The sequence below is a fragment of the Branchiostoma lanceolatum genome, chromosome 19 (genome assembly GCF_035083965.1).
Source record: "Branchiostoma lanceolatum isolate klBraLanc5 chromosome 19, klBraLanc5.hap2, whole genome shotgun sequence".
NCBI lineage: Eukaryota > Metazoa > Chordata > Leptocardii > Amphioxiformes > Branchiostomatidae > Branchiostoma > Branchiostoma lanceolatum.
In genome coordinates this window covers 4,883,847-4,911,013 of record NC_089740.1, presented here as the reverse complement: position 1 = coordinate 4,911,013, position 27,167 = coordinate 4,883,847, and the positions used below count along the sequence as shown (strand labels likewise).

General features: G+C 38.9%; 2 protein-coding genes and 1 pseudogene across 2 annotated transcripts; 1 reads left to right on the top strand and 2 right to left on the bottom strand.

Moving 5' to 3' along the window:
* Positions 1–1,399: 1,399 nt before the first annotated feature.
* Positions 1,400–10,885, bottom strand: LOC136424915 (arylsulfatase B-like). Its single transcript, XM_066413567.1, has 9 exons — positions 10,666–10,885; positions 10,352–10,504; positions 10,002–10,092; positions 9,115–9,301; positions 8,307–8,497; positions 7,505–7,712; positions 6,962–7,199; positions 5,826–5,989; positions 1,400–3,814 (listed from the first exon to the last, which is right to left on the bottom strand). The coding sequence occupies exons 1-9, from the start codon at positions 10,824–10,826 to the stop codon at positions 3,549–3,551; spliced, it is 1,659 nt and encodes a 552-aa protein (XP_066269664.1). The 5' UTR covers positions 10,827–10,885; the 3' UTR covers positions 1,400–3,548.
* Positions 10,886–11,703: 818 nt separating this feature from the next.
* Positions 11,704–21,596, top strand: LOC136424916 (GDP-L-fucose synthase-like). The gene is made up of 11 exons (XM_066413568.1): positions 11,704–11,837; positions 13,795–13,923; positions 15,080–15,194; positions 15,739–15,867; positions 16,642–16,715; positions 17,587–17,720; positions 18,241–18,305; positions 18,773–18,839; positions 19,402–19,481; positions 20,185–20,284; positions 20,989–21,596. The coding sequence occupies exons 2-11, from the start codon at positions 13,802–13,804 to the stop codon at positions 21,042–21,044; spliced, it is 942 nt and encodes a 313-aa protein (XP_066269665.1). The 5' UTR covers positions 11,704–11,837; positions 13,795–13,801; the 3' UTR covers positions 21,045–21,596.
* A 4,121-nt stretch (positions 21,597–25,717) lies between these two features.
* On the bottom strand, positions 25,718–26,845 carry LOC136425248 (serine/arginine-rich splicing factor 4 pseudogene; annotated as a pseudogene).
* Between the last annotated feature and the right edge of the window lie 322 nt (positions 26,846–27,167).

Genomic DNA, 27,167 nt, shown 5'->3' with positions numbered 1-27,167 from the left:
GAAGAAACAGGGTATAGCGGTTGACTAACATAATGAGATTAACCCTTCTCTTCCTCAGAATCCCACTGGGCGTCGTTATTATCTTTGCCCTGCCTACATGGCAGCCTAATAATACAGAATGCCGCATTGGTTAACTGGTTGAACAAGTTTGTGGCATTTGAGGGGTCAAATGTCAATCTAGAACAAAAGGCATCGAATGTACATCAGTGACATTGAAATAGTTGCACCTTCAATATTGTGAAATCTAATTTGACAGAAGGGGCCACAGGGAAACTATTAAACGAAAGGATGGAGCATTTTATATTTTGTCGCTTTTGTAGGGTCACACACACACACACACACACACACACACACACACACACACACACACACACACACACACACACACAGACACACGTACACACACACACACACACAAACACACACACACACACACACACACACACACGTACACACGTACACACACACACACACACACACACACACGTACACACGCACACACACACACACACACAAACACACACACACACACTCTCTCTCTCTCTCTCTCTCTCTCTCTCTCTCTCTCCCTCTCTCTCACGGGAACTACATGCTTGCTCACTTGTATGTCTGGTACCTTGTTTGTTATCTGATGCACCACTTTCTTCTTTTATTCACTCCATCTCTGACTCTCCCTCCCCTCTCTCTCACCGATTTTTAATCTTATTGTGCCCAAAGCGCGACATTGATATATCTAACGTAACATGACCTATTTACGAACAGAACCTATTTACGTCCGGTTTGCCTCATGTCCACATGTCGCGGTGTATTATGCCAAAGCCTGTTCTCATGACCAATAAAGAACATCATAAGTATGATCCTTAGCCATCTCTTTAATTTTTGCACAGCAAACCATCATGGCCATGCGTTTACCACGTGAACGCCACGTGCTGCGCATGTGGGGGGAATATACAGATAAACATTATTTTTTCCATCGCGTTAAGCAAGTGGCCGGACAGACATAGTGATTTTATTATCATTTGTCTGCAGACTAGTTTGGACAGTCACTGTGCATTTTTTTCTGGTCTATGTTCTTCAAGCATAGCGCTAGAAGGGAAAAGACCGAGGTGGACGATAATGGGTTACCCTAGCACAATTCTTCATCATATACCTCAGTATAAATACATGCTCGCACGGCGTTAAATAGGCGGAGAAAAACTTACAGACCATGCATTTTCTTTTTAGAAGAGCTGATATTTCTGACCATGGGTTTAAAATTTGGCTCTGTCCGTGCGGTTTAAAGATAAATACGTTTTGAATAAATCGGACGTAAATTGGTCATGTTACGTTAGCGTACACGGAGTTTTCCTTTTATAACGGTTCCTTGATGTTTAGACTAAGAACGCACTCCTTCACATGATCTGATTATACAATCAAAATACCAAATTTATTTTTGTCAAGAAAAATAAACATGTACAAGAAGAGAATATATCTAAATGACAAGATTTGATGAATCTACAGTACTAGTATGTATTCAATATCGAATTACTGTTTATTACTAGTTAACAGATCATAGAAAACATATTAATAGGGAATTTCTTGTTTCCCAGTTTTAACAATCAGAATTCTACTTATTATACTATACTGAACGCTTACTGTAACATCAGTAACGTTAAGTAACCTTTATCAGTGTGCGTGTTTATATCTGTTGCTTTTAAAAACAGTGGATTCTACTTATTATACTATACTGAACGCTTACTGTAACATCAGTAACGTTAAGTAACCTTTATCAGTGTGCGTGTTTACATCTGTAGCTTTTAAAAACAATGGATTCTACTTATTATACTATACTGAACGCTTACTGTAACATCAGTAACGTTAAGTAACCTTTATCAGTGTGCGTGTTTATATCTGTTGCTTTTAAAAACAATGGATTCTACTTATTATACTATACTGAACGCTTACTGTAACATCAGTAACGTTAAGTAACCTTTATCAGTGTGCGTGTTTATATCTGTTGCTTTTAAAAACAATGGATTCTACTTATTATACTATACTGAACGCTTACTGTAACATCAGTAACGTTAAGTAACCTTTATCAGTGTGCGTGTTTATATCTGTTGCTTTTAAAAACAGTGGAGGATATCTCCAAATTGCAATATCATTGCATCATCAGGACTAGAGAGAACATATACAATAAGTATAGCATAAATAACAAAGGTAATCTATGATATCGGCATGCAATAGAAATTAATGATGGTTCACTCTTTTGCAAGATTGCGTCAATGGACTCTTATCGAAAATCCCCACGGATAAAGGTAAACTGGCGTTGACATCACTGCTACATTCAAAGTAGAAGGTATTTTCAATTATTGTATGAACCTCTCTACGCATGTCAATCGTACTTTAAACATATAAAACCTTCGCACAAGAGATTACAAACTAACCTACCCTTTATCAGGCTCAATATGTCGCTAGACATATATAAGTATATCTATTAATAGAGCTATAACTCACCAACATAATAGCTATATTTATGATATAGCTAGAACTAACCAACGCAAATCGCACCTATCTAAAGTTCTGATAGGCCAGTGCCTTTAACTAGTAATAAAAGATATCAACTTTCTAACGGTCATCAGTCGTCGAGTTTGAGATCGAGAATAACAATATAGCACCAAAGATAAATGAGTTCGTCACCGAATGCGATTTCATTTTTATTTATTTGTTTGTTTGTTTGTTTGTATCGCATACCCCGTAAACCGCCTCATGGTGCAACACGCCAGGTGTGTTCTAAAGAGGGCAAGCTTAATATCTGGATAGATTTACTTGATCCACTCACATCGGGATGAACCCCTACTTTTTTCAATCAGTGTGGTGGGTACATGTTGAGAAATGATGAGTCAGTGTAGGTATAAACTCGTGCAGAGTAGTGGGGAGCTATTGCTGGTGATTTCAAATCAAAGCAACCGTTAACGGTCTTTGGGTTTAAATTTTTGAACACGTAAATGACGGTTACATGATCCAGGGTCCGACTAAGTCCCCATGCAGGGCTGAGTTTGATTCTGGGTCTATATCTGGTCAATTTACGTGACCAGCCCAGTATGTACAAGAAGTAGTAGTCACTCAGCTCAAACTATCACTGGTGATTTCAAATCAAAGCAACCGTTAACGGTCTTTTGGTTTAAATTTTTGATTCGTAAACAAAGATCACATCCAAGGTCGGACTAACAGGGTTTGATCGTGTGTCTATATCCGGCCAGTATTTGGGACCGCTGTCTGGTTGTACGCTAAAAGTAGTGGTCAATCTATTACCGGTGATTTCAAATCAAAGCAGCCGTTAACGGTCTTTTGGTTTGAATTTTTGAACCGCTAATTGACGGTTACATCCAGGGCCCGACTAGATCCCCGTGCAGGGCTGGGTGTGATCGTGTGTATCCGGCCAGTATACTGGGACTGCTGTCTGGTTGTACGCTAAAAGTAGTGGTCATTATCTATTACCGGTGATTTCAAATCAAAGCAGCCGTTAACGGTCTTTTGGTTTGAATTTTTGAACCCCTAATTGACGGTTACATCCAGGGCCCGACTAGATCCCCGTGCAGGGCTGGGTTTGATCGTGGGTCTATATCCGGCCAGTATACGGGGACCGCTGTCTCGTTGTACGCCGATAGCCTGCCGAGTAGTCTCTGAACGACTTCGGGATACTCTCCGGACACGTCCTTTCGTTCCTGCGGGTCGTTGCGGATATTGAAGAGCCAGAGCTGCTTGCCCCGTACGCCGGCGGATTTTTCCTTAATCTTACCGTCCATGGTTTGTAACTGCCAGTCGCCGTTTCCTGTAGGGAAACAAATTCGAAGAACTTTGTATTTGTACTTGAAATTCTAAATGGTGAAAATGTAACATATGGTTGTGGTATTCGATTTCATCCTAGAAGTTGCATGTTACTAGTGGTAGCTATCATTCCTGACTAATATCAAAGGAGCTCAAGCAATTTATTTTTATTAAAAGAAAACAACAAATGATACAAATGATTGGTAAAGACAAAGTGACGGTGGACTCTAGTTGTACTCAACTCATATTTCCGCCGTCACTTGTACATTATGGAAAATACAATGTTTGACAAGACGCGCAAATGAGTGTATGAATACATGTAAATACATAACAGAAGCCTAGTTGAAAACGTGAGTCTAGACTCCCCAAAGCAATTTCAGAACGTTAAAACTGGAAATATTATGGGTATGACAATCTGTATGACATTAAGATTTACTTGCCCATATTAGCACATTTCTATCATGATTTCATACTTTTTGTGTTTAAAAAGAGCACATAAACCAGACGCATGAGGAGTCCTTTACATATTACATATAAGACATCGCATCTTTGCCCCATTGAGGTAGACATGCAAAGGGGCAGTGTTACTTAAACTTACTATGGGCTAGAAAATAGCATTTGAAAATCCGGTTTCCAACGTTCTGAAATGTGTTTGGTTAGGGCGTTTGGCCCAGCTACACAGGTCCTGGGTTCGAAAATTTATGAATATGTTGATTACCGTCAAAGATGAACCTTCGTACTAAATATAATAGCCTCTACCAGGCTCCGCAGGTGGCTCAAAAATCGTAGAAATTGGCCAAATAGACGGATGATATGCCAGAGAAGTTAGTCCGTTACAGAAGTTAAAGTTTACGACCTCTCTCCGTAGCCGACTCCCTTAGCATACTATTCACTCTATTTGGCCAATTTCTACTATTTTTCCAGCCATCCGCGGGGCCTGGTAGAGGCTACGAATGTAAGACATCATGTATATTGGAAGCTCATCTGTGTTGGTAGTAATCATAATACATGTACAATGCTAAACTTTCTTCCAACACTAAGGTATTCACGGATTGAATTTCCGACGACCACTGTCGCCTTCTTCAGGATCAATATTGACCAATCACTGTCGAACGTAAACTCGCGAGAGTTACAGGCACGTGACTTAAATGACACGTATCATTACGGATACGGATTATTGATCCTGAAGAAGGTGACAGTGGTCGTCGAAAATTCCATCCGTGAATATCTAAGTGTTGGAAGAAAGTTTAGCACTGTAGGCCAAAGGTCACGATTACAGTCATGCGCAAAGGGGCCATTTTCATTACAGTCAGACGCTTTTGTATAGCCTTGTTAAAAGTATTGTAGGAGGCCTCTTTTTTGGAAACGTTTTTGAGCTGGAATTGGCAGGTAAGGGTTGTGAAGGGTTGTGGCTATTTTATTTAGTTAGAAAAACAGGGTTTTAGCCATTTTTGCAGTGTCCGGTACACTTTGAAATCGGTGCAGTTTGGATGTGTTCATTTCTTGTGTAAGGAGGTTAAAGGTCATCCCGGCTTGTTATGCTACGATTTCACCAGTTTGCACCGAAACTCATTAGATTGACACTTTAGAGGTCAGACTACGTTGCCAATGTGAATTTTCCATGATCTAAACTTCAGGTAGGTGACTTTTTGACAACCCTTTTCTTACATGTTTACTATATAAAGTCTAGCGGCCTGTCAATGCTGGGAACAACAAGAAATTGTCCGAAAAAAAATACATAGGAAGGAAAAATTATCCTCATTTGAATGAAACTAGTACTTTTCTCTGAGTTAGAAGTACATGCATTGCTATTGGAACTTGTAAGCCATGCGACCTGGACACATACATTGTAATAGCCTCGTTTTCGTTCGTCTCAAAATGGCGGGGATGTGAAATTTTCCATGATCAATTAAAACTCAAGTAAGGTGACTTTTGACAGCCTTTCTCTTACATGTTTACTATATATAGTCTAGGGGCCTGTCAATGCCTGTATTAAGACATCATACGTAGTTTACCTGGGTTTCCCGTTAACAGTTTCCAGTCCCCAACACGGATGGCGGCTTTCACTGCGGTGTTGAAGGTCCCGTGACCGTGGATCTTCGAAGCTTCAGAGTTGGTCGACCAGGTCAAAGGATCGATGTTGTGCAGAATTTCATTCCTTGGAGAACTGGCGCCTTCACTGAAATTGAATATATTAGGAAATTACAGGTTTGCGTAGCAAAACCTTTGTTGGATCCGTTGGCATGTGTGGTGGCCGCCATCTTGAATTGCGACGTTACAGGGTCGCCATACAATTTTATTGGGAGGGGTGTTTTTTTTAGCTTTCTCTCTACTTTTAACAAATCGGCACACAACTATCACACATTCAACTCAAATAAAAAGAAAAATTAAATACCAATTCATGTTTATTAAAACAAGTAATCGCTAAACCAACATAGCAAAGCTGAAGTATATGTAGCACAAATACTTAAACTCTATTTTGTAGTTTGTAGTTAAAACAATTTTGCAGGAAAATGATATATTCTTCTTCCACCTACATTTCATTGTGACTGTTAATCAATCTGATTTGTGAGTCCTTCCAGTTATGTTTGGCTTATTTCTATTGCAAGCATAGTTTGAAGTATATCATTATTAGTTTGTATCTATATTCAAAGCGGCATTTAAGATTCCGCTTTAAGTTTTCAATATGTTACAGATGTGTTCAAAATTATGTCTGTTATCATAAGAATGAAACAGAAGATTTGGCGTGCTTGGTGGCCGCATAATTTTCAAAAGTGTAAAGACATCACTAAGGTTTTGTTGTGGTTGTGTACGTAGCAATGCTTTACTACATGCACAGAAGCGCTTAATGAAAATTGTTCAAATGTTTCCAATGGTCAAATTAAAACAAAAACAGCTATAGAACACACTATATTTTCTGATTATAAACGTTTAATAACAGACATATGTTTGAATTTGAACCTTTGCCGACAACAAAAGTGACATACGCCAAAATTAGTTACTCAAGCAACTGGATAATTTCTTTTTACCAAAGACAGCGGATGCTATCAGAAACGTCTGACTGTTTCAAAATTTTTATCCAGTTCCTTGAGTAACTAATTTTGGCGTATCTTGCTACCTGGATGTCTAACCTTCATCAAAAGTGACATACCTTATTGTATCCCAAACATCGTATCCATCCAGAGGTTTCGTTCCGAAGGTTGAACCGCCCGCTAGCCTCACGATGGTTGGGAACCAGTCAGAGATGTGCAGAAGGGCATCAGACGTTCTTTCCTTTACTTTCAGCAGTGGGCTGTTCACAAAGCCAACACCCCGGACGCCCCCCTCCCACAAGGTGGTTTTGAAGCCTCGGAGTGGCCAGTTGCTACCGGCTCTACTCGCCCCGTTGTCTGTTTAAGAGAAAAAACAAGATGAAATTTCGAGATTGAACCGAGACGGGGGATGACATAGGTTATCTGGCACTTACGACTCTTTGCTGCAGTCTCGTCAAACTTGAGCTTATTTTTTGTTTTTAAGACCTACCCACCTATCATCACAATCCGTCCAGAGGTTCTTAAGTTCTGCTGAGCTGATCACAAATATCTGGAAAAATAGATAAGCAAACACACACAAAAAACAAACACACGCACACACGGACAGACCAAAAACCAATACCTCAATTTTTTATGGAGGTAAAAAATGTTACAACACTTACCAGTGGAGAAGATAAGCACGGTGTTGTCCCACATGCCACTGTCCTTCAAAGCTTGGGTTACGTTTCCAACAGCCTCGTCCATCGCTGCCGTCACACCGGCGTACACCCTCATGTTCCTGCTCTTTATGTGACTATACTTGTTGATGTACTCTTCAGGAGCCTCCAAAGGAGCGTGGACGGCTTGGAAGGGCAGGTACAGGAACATCGGCTGTGACCACAAAATATAAAAAGAAGGAAATTTAGTCTTCAAAAATGTGTACCAAAATGATACCAATATCGAATAGGCTGTTTCATACTAAAGGATAGATATGAAATTTTTACACTCAAGAGTAAACATTTTAAAACTCAAAATCAAAAGTTTTACACTCAAAAACTCAAACTCTAAAGACTAAATGATTTACACTCAAACTTGAAAATGTTATACTATATATAGTAATGTATGCAACATTTTCCGGGAGGTAGCTCAATACATTACAGTTCTTCTTTTGTCAGACAAGGCACAAACTAACTCCCAACGTGCAAAATCTTAGCCCATGCATTATGACGGCTTAATTATACTATACGAGGAGAAGTTGATAGCAAATAGAATGCTGAACGTTACTGTGAAGGTGCATTGTAATCAAATTAGTTTTCCTTTGGAAACAGATTCAAGTTTTAAGTCTACTGTGTGAGCTTAAAACCATTCAAACAGAGGCGGGGGCTGATATAGACTGCCTGGCATCTCTGACCGATTGCTGTCGTCAGATCTACACTCAGGATATAAAAAATAGCGCGAAAATTTATAAAGATATTAAAACCATACCTTATTTTTGTCATGTCGAGAAATGAGTTCAATGGATTTTCTGGCGAATAGGTGAGTTGAGTAGGTTCCATTTACATCCAGGCACGGGGATGTCCCGTCCCAGAAATCAAAGGCTCTGTACGTCTCCGGAGTCTCCACTATTTCGTTTGGTATTCTGTGTGTGAAGTAGTCCTCTCCGCCTCCAAGAAAGCCTGTAACAAAAGATGCAAAGAACTTCGATATTAGGACGGGGGCCGATACCGACTTCCGAAAATTTAACCCAGTGCCGACGTCACACCTGTGTAAAAAGCACGAATTGGACATGTCCACTGCGTTAGGGACAGATAGCTGAAGAAGACCGAGCGATTTGGTCAATTCTTTGAATTGGAGAACAGTTCACTTCTCATAACTCCAATACCAAAGAAGCTCGCTAGGGGGCCAATTTCGAATTTGTGGTTGTTTTTCCGTAATATGCCTAAAAACTAAAACATCCAAGATCTATTCAAAATACTTGAAAGTTTTGTTGTTCACGTATAAACAAATCCAGAAACTATTTGAACTGAAACCATAGCTCCATTTTGTCTACCAACGTTTGGAAGTATTATATGCATATCCCGATTCCGCTAATTACAATAAGAAGGAAGCATTCCTTGTGTAGTTGCTTAAAAACTAAGAAGAATATAGAAGGGAAATTTGCATGAGTCGTTTATTACGTTGCGAATGCAGTTTTCTATTACACAACATAAATCTACCAGACCACTTCCAGATTTGACCATCCAAAATGGCGGACAATACTGACGTCACAGTCACGTGATCGTAAACATCTTACCGTAAAATGTGTCAAAACCCCTCCGCGTTGGAAGATACTCCTCCTTGAAGTGTCCGAGGTGCCACTTCCCAACAAGGTGCGTAGCATACCCGCTTTCCTTCAGGACCTGAGGGAGAGTGACTTCGTCTAGGGATAGTCCGTGTGGTCGGTCGCTCATGAGAACACTGTGCTGCATTCCATAACGAATCTAAGAACATAGAAATCTTTTATTGGCAAATTCATGACCGTAGGCTAATTGCAAGGGTACAAGCAGCAAAAGGTAACAAGTTTCTATTCTATACATCTGAATAACGTTTCTACATACACTACTGGGGGTTAGTGATGAATGATTAGGGTGTTTTGTGATTTACAAATACAACATATACATGTACAAATTAACATATACATGTCAACAACAAGAAATCGTCCGAAAAATCATAAGAAAAAGTATCCTCGTTTGAGAGAAACGAGTACTTTTCTCTGAGTTAGAAGTACATGCATTGCTGTTGGAATATGTAAGCCATGCGACCCGGACACACAATAGCCTCGTTTTCGTTTCCGAACAAATCATTGGAAAGGAATAAGTACCCTCGTTTGAGAGAAGCTAGTACTTTTCTCTGAGTAAGAAGTACATGCTTTGCTATTGGAACTTGTAAGCCATGCGGGGCACATACATTGTAGTAGCCTCGTTTTCGTTCGTTTCAAAATGGCGGGTGTGTGAAATTTGAAAATTGCATGACCGCCGAAACTAAAGTGGGCAGTGTACGCATTTTCAAGTAACCAAGATCCGAAGGATGGGCAGTAGGCCTAAGTAAGTATTATGTAAGTGAGTAAGATACCAACACCGTCAATTAAAGATTCAAACTAGATATCACAATTTCAAACGAAGACATTGAAAATTTTTTGACCTGGTATCTTCCAGTCATTAGTTGAGCTCTTGAGGGACTACATATCGGTTGTATGTAGTAGTTCTCCAACTTAACGCCCTCTTGTGCCAGCCTGCGTTTGAACAAAGGAAACATCGGAATTAATCTAGTTTTCGTACAAGGACACTGGTCACTAAATCACCAACACACCCAGAAACGTGTACTTTGAAACGTGCGCGCGCATACACCACCCACAAACACACAAACACACACACACACACACACACACACACACACACACGCGCGCGCGCGCGCGCACACACCACCATTTGATTAAGATAAAACAGTATCACATACAAAATTATAAAGAAAAAAAAAACGAAGAATTTTACCTGTCCAGATTGGGAGTGTGAATAAGCGATGAATGGTACCCAATATCATTCCACCCATAGTCGTCTGCTAGGATGAAAACTATGTTGGGCTTTCCGGTTTGCGATGTCTTTTGAGTTGTCTCTCCCCTTGTTTTTCTAATATCTTCTAGGATTCTGAAAAAAAGCAATAAACACAAGAAAAACATTGTCATATTGAATATGAATGATTTGTTTGAGCTGATTATTACAGAAAAGAATCTCAGCGTTTCTTAGTAAAATTAAATGAAAAGACAAGCTAACAAAAGTGTCGACATCACTAAGTAGGCCACACTTACCTTCTATCGGAGACGATTAAGTAGCCTGTATTCAAACTGCGGAGTCCAGCAAAAAGGATCAAAACTGAGAGAGCAACGAATATCCATAAGGGATGTAGTATTCTACGTATGGAGAAAACACGAGAAAGGAATGCGCAAACACGAGACGCGCTCTGCGCCATTTTGTCCAACTGAGGGAAACTAGATTATGGTGACAACAAAGGTCATAGGTCACAGTACGTGAAATTGTCTGTAACTCGTCCGGTGAATTTACCTGGACGACTTGTTCTTTTTTTTTTTACAAAAGCTATTTTTGTCATTTTATTGTCTAGTCACGTTGTATGAATTTTTTTATACACTAGGACAGAATTTATTGGATGTTTTGTAGTTACATATCGTTAGGCCTTGGAAAAAATATGTTGTTTTTCAAGTTACCCTACCGAACCTTGGCTAGCAAGGAACAGAAAATTGTCGATCTGGGTGATGACAACGTAATTAACCGGCTCCATAAAGTTGAAAATACCAGTATTCTGGTGCATTTACATTGTTAAACGCGGTATCTGTTTCAATTACTTCGGCCAAAATCTATTAACTCCCTACGTGTACCTACCGACGCTAACTATTTTCAGAACCGTAATTTTAAAATACAACTTTAATTTTACTGGGCCACATTCCGTCCTTCCAAACTACATGTGAATCAAATACATGCGGTTTAATGTTGAAAAAGGAAATTTTTTCTTTAAAAATACATTTTTAATGATTTTTGTTTCTTATGACAGACTGATCTCTTAAACTGTACTATCTGGCGACATGTTGTAATAAGGGGATTACTAAGAGTTGTAGTCTCTACCAGACTAACCGCGCCGGGTATAGGGAGAATATTTGCCGGGGGACTTTGGCCATGGAGGGTTTCATTCGCAGGTTGCATATTTGACCCTCTCTCCGTAGCCGACTCCCTTCATACAATTGACTCTATTTTGGCCAATTTCTACTATTTTCCCAGCGACCCGTGGAGGCTGGTAGAGCCTCAAGAATTGTGCTATTAGCATAATTGTAACATAGCCTTAGGGCGTAGCCCTCAATCAGTATAGTGCAACTGACCCAACCGGAAAGGTGACTTCAAGACAACACAGTTTTACACTGTCACAACGCAGAAAATTTCAGCAAACGAGTAGACTCCAGCATACAGAAAGGTAAGAATTCAAGAACTTTAAACTTTAATATTGTCCCGAAACCTTTATTTTGTAACGGCGTAACATTGTCGTATGCAGGGGATGGGATTTCTTGATGTTGACTGAACCTCGGCAAAATTCACCGAGAGTCTTAACTAATCCAGGCGGCGGCTAGCGCGTGTACACCCGAGAAAAGCCGGGTGCCCGTCCGTGATTAGTTTCTGAGTCGGTGATCAAGTTAATCATTCCACCTGAGGCAAACACGCAAAAGAAAGGTCACAGTGCGATGTTTTCGATGAACTCGAAGTCGATCACTTCGTATCGCACTCTAAATCTAGCTATGTTTTATTCAACCACAACGTTTTGCATTCTCCTACCACTGTTTTCTGTCTTCTGATTTAAAACGCGTTCCTTACATGGTCTCATTGACTTAACAGCGAGGGTTTCCATATAATACAATTGCACACACTGGCGTCGCAATTTGTTGTTTAAATCATTAACTTTGTTTTATAAAGCTTCATAGAAGTGACGTCTGTAAAGATATGAGCACAAAATTACAACATTCTCCACGACAGTGAGGCCTAAATGAAGTCATTGCAAAGCCAGGCCATGCAAGTATTTCCTGATCTTTCCATGTATTTTAAACGAGAAGTATTTCAAGAACTGTAAGTTAAACTTCACAACACATGTTCCCATGGGAACGCGTTGCCACTGTATTGCTTGATAATTTTATTAGCTATACTGTATGTCAACTACAGCAAAAGTTCTAAAATACTAAATCTATTATATATATTCTTAATATTCTAGAGGTTACCCTACTAACTAAGTAAACTTTATCATATACAATGCATATGATAATATGCATCATATTGGGATGTTTTGTTTGTGCTATTGGGAGGAATTATAGACAGATTGACCTATCAAATTTGTTGGCATATACAGGGGTATGGTATGATAGATAATAGATATACAGGTAAAACGATTCGCATGGTCACAAGCAACTGGATAAAAGTTGGAAACGGTCAGACAATTTGGCCAGAAAAACTAACGAAAGACAGTTCTAACTAATCCAGGCGGCGACTAGCGCTTGTTAAAAAAAAGTTAAAGTCCTCCCCGCACCAGACGGTGCATAAGGCGGCGCCCATCTCCGTTTCGGTAGCCCTGGGCCACACAACTTTATCACTACAGCGGGGGGCTAGTCCACTGGTAGTGGTGTGTGTTTAACTGCCATACTCTTTCCCAAATGCTGAGTGCTATTAAAGCAGAGAAAGCAGTATGTACCATTTTGAAAGTCTTTGGTATGACCCGGCCGGGGTTCGAACTCACGACCTACCGTATGCAAGGCGAACACTCTATCCACTAGGCCATTGCACCGGCCTAGCGCTTGTACACCCGAGAAAAGCCGGGTGCCCATCCGTGATTAGTTTCTGAGTCGGTGATCAAGTTAACCATTGAGCCTGAATCATTGCGCCTGAGGCAAACGCGCCAAAGAAAGGTCACCGTGCGATGTTTTCGATGAAATCGAAGTCGATCATTTTGTGCCCCTTTCTCAAGCTTGCCATTTTTCTTCAAAGAAAACGGTGCTTTACGTTTTTCTACCGCTGTTTTCTGATTTATAACGTGTACGGCGCGTCAACAGGCAGGGTTTCCATATACATAAGACAATTGCACACACTGGCATTACAATTTGTTGTTTAAATTTCAAGAAAGTGATGTCTTTAAAGGTACGAGTGTAAAATCCCAAGATAAGAATACGGTCAGTTTGTCCTAGCGAGACCATACGATTCTTTTCCCAATTTCCCAGACAATTTCGTCAGACAACTAACGAAAGATAACAGATGCTGTTTGAAACGTCTGACCGTTTCCAAATTTTATCCAGTTGTCTGAGATACCTTGCGTATCAGTATGTACGAGTAGTAATTAAAAACCTCTTCGAGTTGTGGTTGACAAATATTTTTTTTTTATATTGAACGTTCAGAATAAAAATGAAGGTTCTGGTAACTGGAGGATCTGGGTTGATCGGACGGGCCATTCGCTACGCCGTGGAACAAAACCCAAGCGACGATGAAGAGTGGATCTTTGTATCATCAAAGGAGGCAGATCTCAGGTAAGAAACTACAATCTTGTTAAAGGCACTCAATGTAAAATTCGGACGATGCTTAAAGTATTTCTTCCTTTACATACTAAGTAGTGTTTATCTTTTTTTGAACCACCAAAAACTCACGGGATGCCGATCGTTGTGTAGCTTATGCGCTGTTTGTAAATGATCATGAGATATGAAATGATAATGCCAAGTTTATAAAAAGCACCCATAACTGTCACTAACATGGAGAGTTTGGTTTTTGATATATTTTCAATTTTGCAACGAAAATCTTATATAGAGCCCCTTTAACTTTCCAAACCCAACCCATAGTAGACAAACCAAGTGTCAAGTGAATAAGAAGTCAAACCACAAAAGTTTTAAATTGTATTCCGTATCAGTTCTTATCAGAAGAGTTTCTTGTTCCACTTGTCACCACTGTTATCTTATATTATCTGTATTCTTTTTCTTTATATTGTTTTATGTTGCAATTAATATTAGCCCTCTGGCTAAAACTTAGGATTGGATTGTGAATCGAACCCAAACTTACATTGTTGTCATCAAACGTTTTAAATTTGACTAAATGGCCTACTATACCCTTGAAGTTAACTCGAAATTAGACTATTGTATTGTATCACATATCTTTATTTTAATTGTTTGTATTGGACTACCCAACCCAAATGCTGTTATTGAACTGTTATTGTATTTGTCTTTGTTAGCTGTACTTTTTTTTTCAGTTTGATATTAGATACTGTGAATGCATTTAAGTTCGCGTGGTTTTTATTTCGCGGTAGGGAGAAAATGGGGTGTTCGCAATGGTTTTAAGTTCGCGTATGAAAGAATAGTAGCGCTACAGTCATAGGTGGCCAAAAATGTTTGCGGTGGTTTCAAGTTCGCTCTGAAAGCTCGCCGCGAAAACCGCGAACATTAAACCACTGCGAACATTTCTTTATTTACAGTACTTGCTGGTCAAGTAGTGCATCACCTCTGTGTCCTGTATATTCTTCTCCTGATTGATGAAAATAGAACTTGCTACATGTAACAAAACTCTTCTCAGATCAGATAATCTGCTTTCAATGATTTTTTCATAATACAATATGCTTTGGCTTAAACCTTTGACTGAAACGTCTTACTATAGATCAATGCAAGTCTTTAAGATTGTTTGAATGTCTTGGCTACTTAGAGACGCGAAAGAGACCAAGGCCCTCTTCGAGAAGTACAAGCCAACACATGTCATCCATCTGGCAGCTGAAATGGGAGGAATGATCCGCATCTCGAAACACAACGTCGAGTTTCTGGTAAGTAGAAAACAACTTGATCAATTTTATCTGCTCAGAAAAAGTAATAAAAACACGTATCTTGTAGATATGAGGAATGATCCGCATTAAGCCTCTAGCTTTGAATTCCTTTGTAATACATGTACAGATAGGGATGTTCTCATCGAGTTAGGAAAAATAACAAAATATACCTTTCTGGAAGTGTAATTCTTACCAAATACATATTCTCAATTTTTAGTTTTAAAAATTCTCTGCGATATGAATAGGAATATTTCTAATCGGGTCGGCAATGGTAACAAAACTATACTTTTCATGTAGAGTTTAAAAATGTAGCACTAGGACTCCAAATCATTTGTGAAATCTATGTGTGATGCATGTTTGGACTGTTCTCTGTAATCCAGTATTATCTTACCTTCTTGGGTTGTAAGGTTTATATGGTTTATAAAATGAATATGTGAATGTAAAGTGATAATGTCAGGCTTAGTCAACTCAAGGAGGTAGATGTATTGTTACATTTCTTGTACATGTTCACTAAGATGATGGAAAATGTTCTTGTTTTTTCCAGAGAAACAACTTTCTCATCAATGACAACGTCCTTTACAACGCCTACGCCATGGGTGTGAAGAAGTGCATCACTACCCTCACGAGCGCCATCTTTCCTTGTGAGATTCAATACCCAGTGGACGAATCAAATGTAAGTCGACATATCCATAACCTTGATTACCAGTTCCCCGGGGACGTAGGTATAGTTTGCTCGGCCAGTATAAGCCTTTCCCCCGCTTGGGCAACCAAGCCCGGCCCGGTGATCATGATATTTGCATACTTGCATCAATTAACAGCTTCAACGAGTGTGGTGGGGGGGGGGGGGGCTGAGGCAAAATTTGCTCGGGGGTATGTTAGACCAGGTACCGACGAAATGGCCTGTGTAGGCCCTGACAACAGTCAGGAATCCAATTGCAAGTTAAACAGATCCGTTTCTGAAATATAAGTGAAAATGTAACAGTAAATTCCACCAGTTTCTTATATGTTGTTGTTTTTGTATGAATCAGAGAAAATACTGCAAAAAAACGATAAATTGCATTACATTTTCAGGGCTTCATAGAACTTTTTCTTCTTTATAAATTGTAGATGGTAATTTGATAATGTATAGTGTAATCACACTTATTATATAACGTAATCTTACTTACTATTTTTACAACTCAATTTATTTTGTTGTTTCTCTTCTTTTCCATTTGTTTCATTATGATTTATGGTACAATTTCAATTTGTTCTTTCGCTGATTTTGCTTAGTTTTGATTATGTATAATTTTGGAAAAATTCCCATTGTCTAGTTTAGAGGAGGCCCATGAAAAGCCACCTAGGCTTCTGCCCCCTGCATGTTTTCTTTTCGCCTTGTTTATCTTTTTATAATTGTACATATATGCGAATAAACTATAAACAAAATAAACATTTAATGCTTTTATTCCAGGTTCATGATGGTCCGCCCCATGAGTCCGTTTCTGGCTACGCTTGGGCCAAAAGGATGATCGATGTTCAGAATCTGTAAGTTGTCTATTATGCATTGTCTATTATACATAGAACAAAAATACTCCTTTTACACAACCAAGAGAGTTATTCAACCGACGTTTCGGTGATCATCTATCACCTTCTTCAATGCAATTCTGACTGGTTCACATTGCACTGCAGCACAGGTGTTGCTGCTTATACATAATGATATGCATTCCCAAACGCAAAATATCTACATATGTACAATCACAGGAGATGACATCACTATGCGGTCCCAAACGTACAGAAGTGTAACACAAACACAACTATCGATCAAAAAACATTGCAACAATTATTATTACTATGTGAACCATTCATAACTGCCTTGAAGAAGGTGACAGATGGTCACCGAAACGTCGGTGGAATAAATCTCTTGGTTGTGTAAAAAGAGTATTTTTATTCAGTGTCTTACCAACCTGATGAAACTATTCACGGATCTCTTATACATAGTTGTCTCGTACTAGTATATTTGTCTTCAAGGAGATGTAGCTAATGACATCCTTTAGGTATTATATTTAAGGTATTGAAATATGAAGGCTCTTCTTGCAAAGTCGTCTGAAGAAGACAAACTTACCACATCAATGTGCTGCGTTTGTATTTAAGAAGCATTCTCTTCATTCATTGATGTTTAATGAGCTCGTATACACGAATGAGAACTGTCGGTTAATTTGTAGACATATGGAGAAATCATTGTGTCCCGAATATTTGACATAATATTGAATACAATGGAGAAAGTATTTAGCGAGTAATGAAAACTTTACATAAATATCTCAGCAGAATACATTTCGAACTTGATATGACTACAACAACAGGCTATATAATTCAATCGGCAACGCTGTTTACCAAGTTAGTTTTTTTTCCGAAACAGGGCATACAACAAGCAGCATGGGTGCAAGTTTACTTCTGTAGTTCCGATCAACCTTTTCGGTCCATACGACAACTTCAATCTGTCGGATGGGAACGTCATGCCTGCTCTGATTCACAAGGCATATTTGGCCAAGAGTAAGTAACCTCTACTAATATCAATCCGCGGGTTACATAAATCCGGCGGTTTACCTAAATCCGGTGGGTTACATAAATCCGCCACTTTGAAAAAAGAAACAGTGGGTTTGAGGGATCTATTGTGCAGCACACCAAGGTATGGAAAGTTTAGAGTAAGTAACCTACATTACGTTAATATTTTAATCCGCTGGGTTACATAAATCCGCTTAGTTTAAATAAACCCGCAACATTGAAAAACAGTGGGTTTGAGAGATCTACAGTACAGCACACAAGGTATGCAAAGTTTAGATATACAGGAGTGCATTATACTGGGAGACATTGGGTTCGAGATCTGTATATCCTTTCAGGGTAGCGGAATTATTTACCCTGGTGGAATTATATATACAGCAGCAATGTAAAGCAATACTGTACTATCTTTGCTAGGACACGTCTTCTATTTGTCGCAAATGGTGTTTACTTGGATACAAGATACACCAACGCCTCTGATATATACTTATTATGTGTTACATTATTTTTTCAGAAAAAGGAGAATCTCTGCCTGTTTGGGGATCAGGATCGTCTAGGAGACAGTTTATGTACTCTCGAGTAAGTATTAAGGAATTTTGTACTAATTTTGTTAATCAATTATTAATCAGCGTGTCCAAAATGTACTCTTACTTTCCCACTATTCCTGACCATGAGAAAACAACTCTACTATTAGATTATTTAAGGAGTGGGCAAATTCGTCTTCAAAAGAAGAAGTCAAACACAACAAAACTAGCACCATGTTGATTTTAGAATGTAGCATAATATTGTATTTATCATTATTATATGTGTTGTTTGTACATGTACTTGCAATTAGCCATCGGGCATATATTTGCAATAAACTTTGTATACTAGTATTTGTATCAAATGATAAAACTGAATAACTAAAGATTGTGTAAATATTATCATATTATTCATCTATACATGGAAGCTTAACTTTATGTTTATTGTGTATATATACACATGGATGTTTTGTTGACATTGATAAGTTAGAATGAATATTCAACACACATCCCTTCTATTTATAGGACTTGGGCAGACTGATGGTGTGGGCAGTGAAGGAGTACGAGGAGATTGATCCAATCATACTTGCAGGTATGTAAATCATTTAGCTTACTGTGCTCTGATTGGCAGAAGTTCTACCTTAATGATTGTGATTGGCAGAAGATGTACCGTAATGATTCTGATTGGCAGAAGTACCAAATGTTGGTTTTGTTGACTAGTTGAAAGAGGAAACAATGTCAGCGTCCAGTAAAAGTACATTTAACCAAAAAATCACATGGTTACGTTCCTACAACATACTACAGTAACTAGTAATAGTCTGTAGCTACACAACCAATGCTTCGGATTAGCATTTTGTTTACAATGAAAATTAGTCAAAAGAAAAACATGAAAATTCACTGAGTCACCTATTATCCATAACAAACAATTAAGTGCAAGATGACGCAATGTTGTATGGCAATTTTACTTCACCCACCTGATCGTAGCTTGCATTACATAGCTAGTAGAATTCTAATAAAGATTTATTCTGTTTTTCTATTTGATAGTTTTTGGTGACCGTAAGAAAGGCAATATCCTTTTTGCTTCGCCAAGAAAGCTACTCCTGTTTCATTCTGCAAAGGACAAAATCAGCATAATTTCTTGTCTTATTTTCCAGTCGGAGAAGAAGATGAAATCTCCATCAAGGAAGCCGTGGAACTTGTGGTTGAGGCGACGGACTTTCAGGGAGAAGTGGCCGTATCCTTTTGGTATAATTCAAAGCACAATACTTGCCAAGTAGTTATGCTAGTATACCACGAATATAGATTAAAGACGTCAAAACATGGGATCTTTTCTCTTTACATTTAGTATTGAGGAAGCTACGAGGTTCACACTAAGATGTACAGATATCTTATTGAAATCAAAGATGACGGTAAACTAATACTAGATTATGCAATCGTAATCGTCTATAACTAGTGAAGGGTTAATGATTAACTGTCACACTGCCTGTGTGAAGTGGCAAACTAAAATACTGTGTTATCATAGTTCTGTTTTGCATATTTAAGGTGTTAAACAGGTATGCTGGAGCACTTCTGGAAGGTTTCTTAAAATACTACTTAGTGAAATGTATGGCTCCTAGTACCCTTTCACGGCACGATAATTTATGCAAAATTTTATGACGTCATGATGACGTGTACGACTTTGCAATAAAAGTCAGTCCCATTTTAGTCTTGTAGCTAGCAACTGTCTGCTTTTGTAATAGGAAAGATCGTTGAAACGCTTCTCATATCATGCTTATTATCAATTAGGTCGATTTATGTGAATACTAGTAGAAGTGAACTACTACAGTAAAGCTTATACTTAGTAGAATAGTATTCATATCTATTTTCTTATAATAAGAGGGAAGATTAGTTGAGTTTTATCTTCTTTTGTTGTGAAAACTTAACCCATGATTTCAAAGTATGACACCACTAAGTCTGATGGACAGTTCAGGAAGACTTGCAGCAACGACAAGCTGAGGAAGTACCTACCGGACTTCAAGTTCACTCCCATCAAACAAGGTAAGAGAAATACATGTCAATCTTATTATCTTTGTCTGTCATAATTATCATATTCATGAAGCACCGAAATATGTTTTGGATATTCATAGAATAATAGTGAGTGGAGAATGTTCTGTGGCACAGATTATAGCAAAACAGATTATTGCCGCCTTTCTTCGTAAATCGATGGCAACATCAGGCTCTTACGAATTGATTGAAAAAAAAAGAATTTTCACAAGATCAAAACTTTAAAAGATAAATAAAGAATGGGTGTGTTTTGTGTGATATTTGTCTATCATAATCATCATATGTACGAAACAACATATATATTTGTAGTTATATTTAAAATTCATGAAATACTTGCAAGTAAAGAATGTACTATGGAACAAAGCCAATAGAATTTTTACAACATCAGATCTTTCAAAAATATATGATGAAGAACACGTGACTTTCGTATATATTGTGTGATCTTTGTCTATCATAATAACCAAATCTATGAAGCACCAAAGTACACATATTTTGGAAATTCATAAAATAATTGCAAGTAAAAAATGTTATGTGGCACAAAGCCAAAGGAATTTTGACAATATCAAAACTATGATATATACATGATATAGAACAGATGAATGTCGTGTATATTAGTATCATGTGTTGAAGATTATCGATAGTATTTAGTACACAAATTCTAACCTTTTTCTGTTATGTTTTTACCTGTGTTCTCACAGCTTTGAAGGACACCTGCGATTGGCTGGCCGAAAACTACGAGGAGGCTAGAACATAAGTGCTCGGTCTTCGCGTACCTCGACAACATGTGCGATGTAAAAAAAAAACATGTTGTTATGTCATGATTTTGCTTTGAACTCTTAGAAATAATAATTTGCGAAAGAAAATGGTCTTTTATGTCAATTGTGTTCATGGTGTAGACATTTTCATGGTTTATTTTTGGGATATCGAATAAAATGTATCAAAATATCATTGTAGTGTAGATACTACTAGTCTTAGATATGAAACTGCGAAGGAAGAGTGAGAAAGGCACACTTATCATACCACATCATATTTAGATACATGAAGTTCATGGAAGTGATACTACATAAGTAGTCAAATGTGTTCACAAATTCCTTCAAATGAATTATTCATACTGTAAACTTTAAGATCTAAAATTATCTGCAAGTGTATAACTTTAACTGTACGTAACTATTCTAGCGAACAATGTATTGCGTAAGGTTTGAGTAAATATTTGTAGATTAAGGTTCGGAGAATATTCACATTTGCTTCTTTTGTAGAAAAACTGTCATTTACATGTTTTTGTTAATAAAGATCATAAACAATCATAGCTCACTTTCAAAGAGTCGATTATTTAGATAAATATCAAAAGGACAGGATAGATTTTACACCTATATTACAAGGATATGAACACTAATATGTGTTACGTGTCTAATGATCACACACAGACAAAAGATATAGATATAGATTTGCAAGCAGTGGTTGTGAGATAGAAAAACACGTATGAATGTTTTATTTGCTTTAGGCCATACAGATTCGATTATTATATGGATGGCATTCGCGTGCGCATCAATTTTCGCCCGTTTCTAAAAAAAATAAAAGGTTTTCGACCGTACTGCAAACGTGCAAAGAATCTGCAAAATGAGCAAATACGTGTCATAAATTGCACACAAAAATAAAGAAACGGATACTAATGTTGTAGGAATTAAATGCTAAAGTCAAAGGCAAAGGAAGATGTGTAAGAACAAACATGAAGAATCTATTTTTCGGTATACCGTACTCTGTGTGTTTAGTCATTTGTTCAACATTCCTGACCACCTAGATTTCATGATTAAAGCATTGTTATTTTTGCTAAACTTTCATTTTTTTGCGCGCTCGCATCACTTTTGTGGCTACCAGAGGATGTTATCCGTACGTATAATCAAATCAAGACACGCCTTGCGACAAATGCAGGGACAATGTGACACGTGCACTGCACTCAAGTTAGTAACTTATTCTAACAGTGCCCACATACAAAGAACAACATAAACTTAATAAATTTAGCAGTATGAAGTGGGGTGGATCCATTCCTCAAGCTAACTGACATCTTTCATACCGCAGTCGTCCTTCAGTAAGACATCTGAGCCGCATAGCTCCTGTTTAGAACTTTTATTCAGTCTAGTACCACGACCAGTTTTGCTGTGACAGATTTTTTAAGTGTACAGACTAAATGACACAAGTACATGAGGTTTTCACTTAATTATATATACCTTTCCAGTGGCAACATGGTGACCTGGTAACATGATACCCCACAGGTCGTTGTGCTCTGACCTCAGTTGACCTACAGCATGACGTTAATAGATTTAGCAATAAGATAATAAGAATGATAATCTGGAATAGTAATATATGCTATAATCATTATTGGTACAACAAAAGTACAGCGGCTTTTGTCAGGTCTTCTACAACTATAAATGCCGACAAAACAAGTGGATTTAAATGAATTAATTCACCAATTATGATCGATTCTAGTATAGAACCACACTTTAGGAGTGTGTGTTGAATACTACAGACAAAATGTTCAAAGTACTGTTTATAAGAAATTGCCCCTTGTACAATGGATGGGGAAACAAAATAGGTGATAATCACTTTTACAAGTTGTCTTCTCTACATTCTATCCCTATTTGATTATCATCAGACAACAAGTTCAGTTCAGTTCATCCTCTTTTTAGAGGTGACACAAGTATTTCCACAAGTTCCTGTCGCACATGACAGATCGAAGTTCCTCGTCTTCTAGGCCAACATCCTCTTTGATTACTTTCTTTAGTGTCAACGACGGGCGACCACTCCTACGCCTTTCATTCGGTTTCCAGAGGAGAACTATACCCGCCATTTCCTCGTGGCGCATAACATGGCCGGCCAGAGACAACCTACGGTTGCGAATAACCTTAGTAATCTGTGGCATGTCGCCATACACCTCACTGTTTGTTATGTGGCTCCTCCAGGAAATGTCGAGGGCTACACGGAGTAAGCGGGTGTAGTTCCCATCAAGCAGGACACACAATGACTTTGTTAATGTCCATGAATCAGCCCCATACAATAAAATCGATTCAACACAAGTTTTAAAGACTTTAAGCTTCGTTGACCTTGCTATTGGAGATTTCCATCCTTTTGCTAGGGCATTAGAGCCCTTCCCCCCCCCCCCATGCTTGCCCAATTCTACATTTCACATCATACATAGTATTACCATATCTACCAAGGTATTTAAAATCTACACCTTGCTCAATTGGAGAGCCGTCACTAGACAGTAAAGGCATTGGTCTACTACTAGTTGGTGGGTTTAGATGCATAAACTTAGTCTTAAGTGCATTTAAACATATACCAATTTCATGAGTAGCATATTCAACCCTATACAACAAAGCGCCAATGAAACAGACAAAGTTCATTTTGTTTGTTAGAATAAACCATTGAATCCATGGAGGGGGGGCGCCTAATAAGTGGTAACCACTTTTATCAGTTTTCTTCCCCATATTTATCGCCATATTATTATCATCATACAACAAAGTGCCAATGGAACAGACAAAATGCATAGAATTTTGCTTTTTTTTTTAGTTTTACATTGATGCAAAGGAAGGGGGCAAAACAGATGGCAACCACTTTTACAAGATGTCTTCTCTACATTTTATCTCCATTACCCTCTATTATGATCATCAGGCAACAATGTTTATAGAATTTAGTTGTTTTTTTACACAGCATTCAATAGCTTTAAATGCGCCGAGAAATGTACATAACATACATATCTGAAAGCAGCTGCTTCTGTAGCTTCATTCAAGCGTCTGTATATCCAGAAATATTTTGCCACTTAGTAACTGTTTATTTTGTTTTTAGAATCATTGGTATGCAAATTCCATGATCTACATTTTGCTTATTTTGTTACACTTGTTTTGCTTGTTTTATGTAAATCATCAGTTTGTTGTATTACCTTGAGGGACATTATTTCGCTATGTTACTTTTTTATAATTATTGTTTGTTGTACCTTTGTATAATGTTTGGTTACTTCAGATTGTTTTGTTTATGTATACCCGCCGGGCTCGTTGGAAACCGCCCTTATGTTGTCCTTGCATAGATAAAATCAAAATCAAATGAAACACATCAAGTGTAAGATCAACAGCTTGTTATACAACAAAATTATGAAGGCTACCCTAACCATCCCTTAACAAAACAAAATGATTACTAATATCAAATGAACTCACATCAAACGATTCTAAAAGCCTATCTTGCACAACTGATTCGTCATTTCCTCTTCTTACACTCAGAATCATAACAAGTCTACCCCACGTCAAGTATTTGGTAGATATTAACTCGCCTTTTAGTTATTATGTTCATTTTAAAGGCAATCAAAGCAATATTACGGCCCAAAATATGGAAATAAAACAAATTCTGAAATTTTATGGTAATGACATTTACTAACATTGTTTAGCACATCTGCGTTTTGACTTCATACTTTTAGGATTTTAGAACCACTCAAAATCGTGCCGTACGATGATCCCCTTAGTTTTGCGAGCCTACAAAAACTCCGGCCACGATTTTCAGTGAGTTCTCACATTACAACAACGTCGTACTTATGCATCATGGACGTCGCTATACGTTGTGATAGACGAGTGTTGTCTGAACTTATCAGGTGTAGAAATGACTAAAATTGATTGACTTTCAAAATCTGATTTTCGGGATAATATTGCCTGGGTTACCATAAACTGACTACACAAGAGAATGTGGCATTGGTGTTTAGATATCCCCTTCCTGAAATAATATTCTATTTTCTCTCAAATCTCTACAATACTCCAATTTGCCTTTCATAACCATGCCATTATAAATTCAGTTACGGAAAAAGTGGCATGGAAAGAATCGTCTGTATGATGTGTGTGGGGGGGGGGACATTTACTTTAAGTTAACATCTGGAATGATTCAGTCATCAACAGAAGTCAAGTCTAGTCAAAGTTTATTGCACAACGTTTGAAACAGGTACAGTGTACGACAAAAAAATACTCACTGCTCATATCAATCTAGAATAAACTACGTGAAGGTTCTAGGCTATGTACAGTGGTCTAGTACAAACTACGTGAAGGTTCTAGGCTATGTACAGTGGTCTAGTACAAACTACGTGAAGGTTCTAGGCGATGTACAGTGGTCTAGTACAAACTACGTGAAGGTTCTAGGCTATGTACAGTGGTCTAGTACAAACTACGTGAAGGTTCTAGGCTATGTACAGTGGTCTAGTACAAACCAAGGAGGTTTAAAAAAATAACCTCATTGTACAAACTACGTGAAGGTTCTAGGCTATGTACAGTGGTCTAGTACAAACTACGTGAAGGCTTTCAGCTATGTACAATGATCTAAATTTAGCACAAACTACGTGAAGGTTCTAGGCAATGTTCTCAATGGTAGATGATATCAACACGAGGTACAATAGGCTACACAATGTTGTCAAACGTTGATAATATCAAAGGAAGATGAAGGCACATGGTGCACACTTCTGTCGTAATTCTTTCTACTACTCATCCTTGTTGTCCTTCTCTATGCTGAGTTCGCGGGACTTGGACCGTGACTTAGACCGTGACTTGGCAGGCGACTTCGATCGCGACTTAGACCGGGACTTGGACCGGGACCGCGACTGCTTGACCTGAGCGTTCTTGGCCGGCGAGCGGCTAGCCGACTTGTCCCTGCTCTTGCTGCGGGAGTGAGAACGGCGGACGGACTTGTCTCTGCTCTTGCTTCGGGAGTGAGAGCGGCTTCGCGACCGACGAGAGTGAGACCTGCTACGGGACCGGCTACGGCGGCGTGGCGAGCGGCTTCGCGACCGGGAGCGACTGCGGCTCTTGGACCGAGAGCGCGAGTACGACCTCCCCCTTCTCGATGGCCTCTCCTCCACTAGCTTGATCTTACGTCCGTTGATTTCAGTCCCGTCAAGCCTTTCCAGAGCATCCTTCATGTCACGAGAGGTAGCAAATTCCACAACCCCCTCACCTTGGGTCTGCTTGTGTGCATCGGCGTAGGTGACCTCTCCTGCTTGTCGCATGTAATCCTTCAAGTCCTGCCAGCTACAGCGACTGGATAAGTTCTCCACGGTAAGGCGGTAGTCGGTGCGGACAGGCGGCCCATATCTGTTCCTGCTATCCGAACCCCGGCCCCCTCTACTGCCTCGGTCGTAGCCACCAAAGCCTTCTTCGCGAAAACCGCCTCTACCCCTGGGTGGACCGCGGGCATTTTCCACAACAACCCGGTCCCCACACAGATCCTTCCCGTTCAGCTCATACACAGCGTCGTCAGCATCTCGGGGGTCGTCAAACTCCACAAAACCGAAGCCGTTCTTCATGTTGATTTCCTTGATCCTTCCATAGCCTCGGAAGAATCTCTCCACATCTTTTTCTCTAGCATGGTACGGCAATCTTCCGATATACACGCGACTACCCATGTCTGTTCCGTGCAAGTTTCAGTCTCCAAAATGGCGTCCTCTTTGTCCTCGCTTGCTTTTGTATGACCAAAATGGTGTCTGCTATCAATACAATGGATGGGGGAACAAAAGAACCTTTGTGCCAGCTGTCTTCGCACCATCAGTATCCCTATATGCATGATTTATCGCCCGTGAGACAACAAAGTACAGTGTATCAATGGGACAGACAAATTATGCATAGAGTTTTGTTTGTCCGAATATTCCATTGATGCCATGGGGGTGGGGGGTAAAACAGATGGCACTAGTAACCACTTTTGCAAGTTGTCTTCCCCACAATGTACTATCCTTATATGATTTTCATCAGACAACAAAAAGTATCAATAGAACAGACAAAATGCATAGAATTTTGTTCGTCAGACTTTTCCATTGATACCATGGGGGTGGGGGGCAAAACAGATGGTAACCACTTTTACA